The 2,289-nt window shown below is 36.7% G+C and overlaps 1 protein-coding gene across 1 annotated transcript; it reads right to left on the bottom strand.

The window, feature by feature from the left end:
- Nucleotides 1-1,080: 1,080 nt before the first annotated feature.
- LOC141665634 (uncharacterized) lies at nt 1,081-2,019 on the bottom strand. Its single transcript, XM_074471619.1, has 2 exons — nt 1,425-2,019; nt 1,081-1,328 (listed from the first exon to the last, which is right to left on the bottom strand). The coding sequence occupies exons 1-2, from the start codon at nt 2,017-2,019 to the stop codon at nt 1,081-1,083; spliced, it is 843 nt and encodes a 280-aa protein (XP_074327720.1).
- Between the last annotated feature and the right edge of the window lie 270 nt (nt 2,020-2,289).

Genomic DNA, 2,289 nt, shown 5'->3' with positions numbered 1-2,289 from the left:
TATCACACGGGCTAATCAGCATGTGATACTACGTCCGTCGGAGAAAGATTCCAATCTAAATTATCATACTGGTTTTGATAATCCTATAATTTATCAACTGTTTCTGTTTTGGATAAAAGGTGAAATGCAGTTTTGATTCAGTTTCTGCTTGATATGGATATTTAATTTGTTGTTAAATATCAAAGGTGGGATTAGTATAGATGATTGATGTTGACTTCAGTATGGGATGTTGTGAGCATCAAAGTTCTTACTAATATCTAATTTGATATGACAACAAAATGAGTATTAATGTCAAGAGTTCGGTTTTGAATAAAGTTTATGATTCATTCCATAATCATTGTTTCATGTTATTGAACACTGTTTTACGAGTTTTATTCTCGTCAAAATTCAAAGTATTGTTGAAGCATTTCACTCGAAAATATCAAAAGAAGTTTTGAATAGAATGAGAAATAATTATCCGATTCTTTAATAAATTTTCTATTTCAGCAATTATGATTTTAAAGTATTCTGCGCTATTTGCATATGTCGGTTTTATATCAAAATGACCATATATATGCTATAATGAACTTACTGAGCATTTCTTTCGCTCATACTTTCCTGGTTTCAAATCTAACCTCCAGTGAGGATTAGCTTGCGTTGTTTAGCCGCGAAATTTGAGAAAGCAAAGAGGAAGCGTTTGGAAGGTGGTTGGTCCAGGGTTTGTGGACTAATGTAATTTTTTTTGTGTAAAGTTGTTTATATTATATTATATTATAGTTGTGTATTGAATCGTTGGTTTAGTATACTTCTTTTCGAAGTTATACTAGTGGGTTAAGTTTGATTTTGGGAATTATTGAAAAGAGTTTGAAAAGAAAGTGAAAAATTTATTTGTGGAATTTGGATATCTTGTTTCTAGAACTGTAACCTTAAAAGATCTTGGATTAGTTTGGGGTCATAGATTCTAAATATCTTCTGCTGGCATTTTATTATTCCCTAACAATACAACAAGAATTACAGAAGGGGGGTTTGAATGTGATTTTGGCTACTTTTGAGATTTTAAAAATGTTCTAACTTTTTTTTTTGAGTAAAATCGAACTTGCATTACTGAACCAAATCAAGCTCCAAAGCACGTACAAGAAAAGAAGGCGGAGTGGCATACCACTCTCCCATGTCTGTGATAGAACAAGTAGCTTGTGCAAGCACATGAGCCACGGTGTTCGCAGACCTATAAGCAAAATTAACTAGCACTGGATTTATGTGCTTCACTAATTGGACACGGTCCATTACAATAGTCCCAAACAAAGCTCTCCCCGGATTACCATTACAAGGATCAGCTAAGAGATATGAATCTGTTTCGAAAATACAATGCGTATAACCACATGCAATAATCCAAGATAGGGCTTCTCTTAAACCAATAGCCTCCGCTTCTGGAGGCTTTCATGCACCTGCTATCTTTAAATCTCGAGCTCCAACAAAACGACCAAGATCATCTCTAATGACAACACCCACTCTAATAGTTCTGTTTAGAAACACAGCTGCATCGATATTAATTTTTACCCACCCTTCTGCGGGTGGAGTCCATATACGATCACCCACCTCACCTCTAATCCTTCTATTACCGTCCTTGATCTGTGCCTCTGTCCATACACGAAACAAGTGACTAGCTGTACTTCGAACCCCAAACACCGAACCATTATTACGATCCCAAACCCACCTATTATGACGACTCCACAGACTCCAATAAATCATTACAGCTTCGATACACTGATCCTTCGTAGCAAGCTTAAAAATTCTTTCAAAGATTGTACCTGGTGTTTCATAGGGAGAACACGCAACCAGGTGGCTCATACCAGTCGTACTGCACACCGTCTTTGCAAAATCACAGAGAAACATCACATGTAAGTCCGTTTCTACGTCTCGATGACACCAAGGACAATCAGCTGCAATATCCACATATTTAGTAATCAATGCTGCATTTGTCAGTAGACACCCCTTACACAATCTCCATAGTAAATTAGTCACTTTGCTAGGAAGTTTCATACTCCAAATCTTACGCCATAGTTGTGATTAAGTAGCAACACACTCCCCTTACAACCTCCTATAGCAACTCCCAACAGTAAACTCCCCTTTGTCATCCAACAGCCAAAACCAAGAGTCACCACCAATATGTGTTGATAACGGGACACATTTAATTAAATTACCAGTTCTAGCATCAAACAGGTCATCTAATAACTCAGCATCCCATATTCTTTCACCAGTATTCATCAGACTACTAACCTTCGTATTCCACAATTCCGGAAAATCATCCAT

The sequence above is a fragment of the Apium graveolens genome, chromosome 6, assembly GCF_009905375.1.
Source record: "Apium graveolens cultivar Ventura chromosome 6, ASM990537v1, whole genome shotgun sequence".
NCBI lineage: Eukaryota > Viridiplantae > Streptophyta > Magnoliopsida > Apiales > Apiaceae > Apium > Apium graveolens.
Note: the sequence above shows the minus strand (reverse complement) of the source record. Positions and strands in the feature narration are given on the sequence as shown.

Coding starts and splice junctions, on each gene's coding strand:
- LOC141665634 (XM_074471619.1), bottom strand. CDS start 2,019: ATGAAACTTCCTAGCAAAGTGACTAATTTACTATGGAGATTGTGTAAG. Junction 1,329..1,424: donor TCGAGATTTAAAGATAGCAG/GTGCATGAAAGC, acceptor TTTTCGAAACAG/ATTCATATCTCTTAGCTGAT.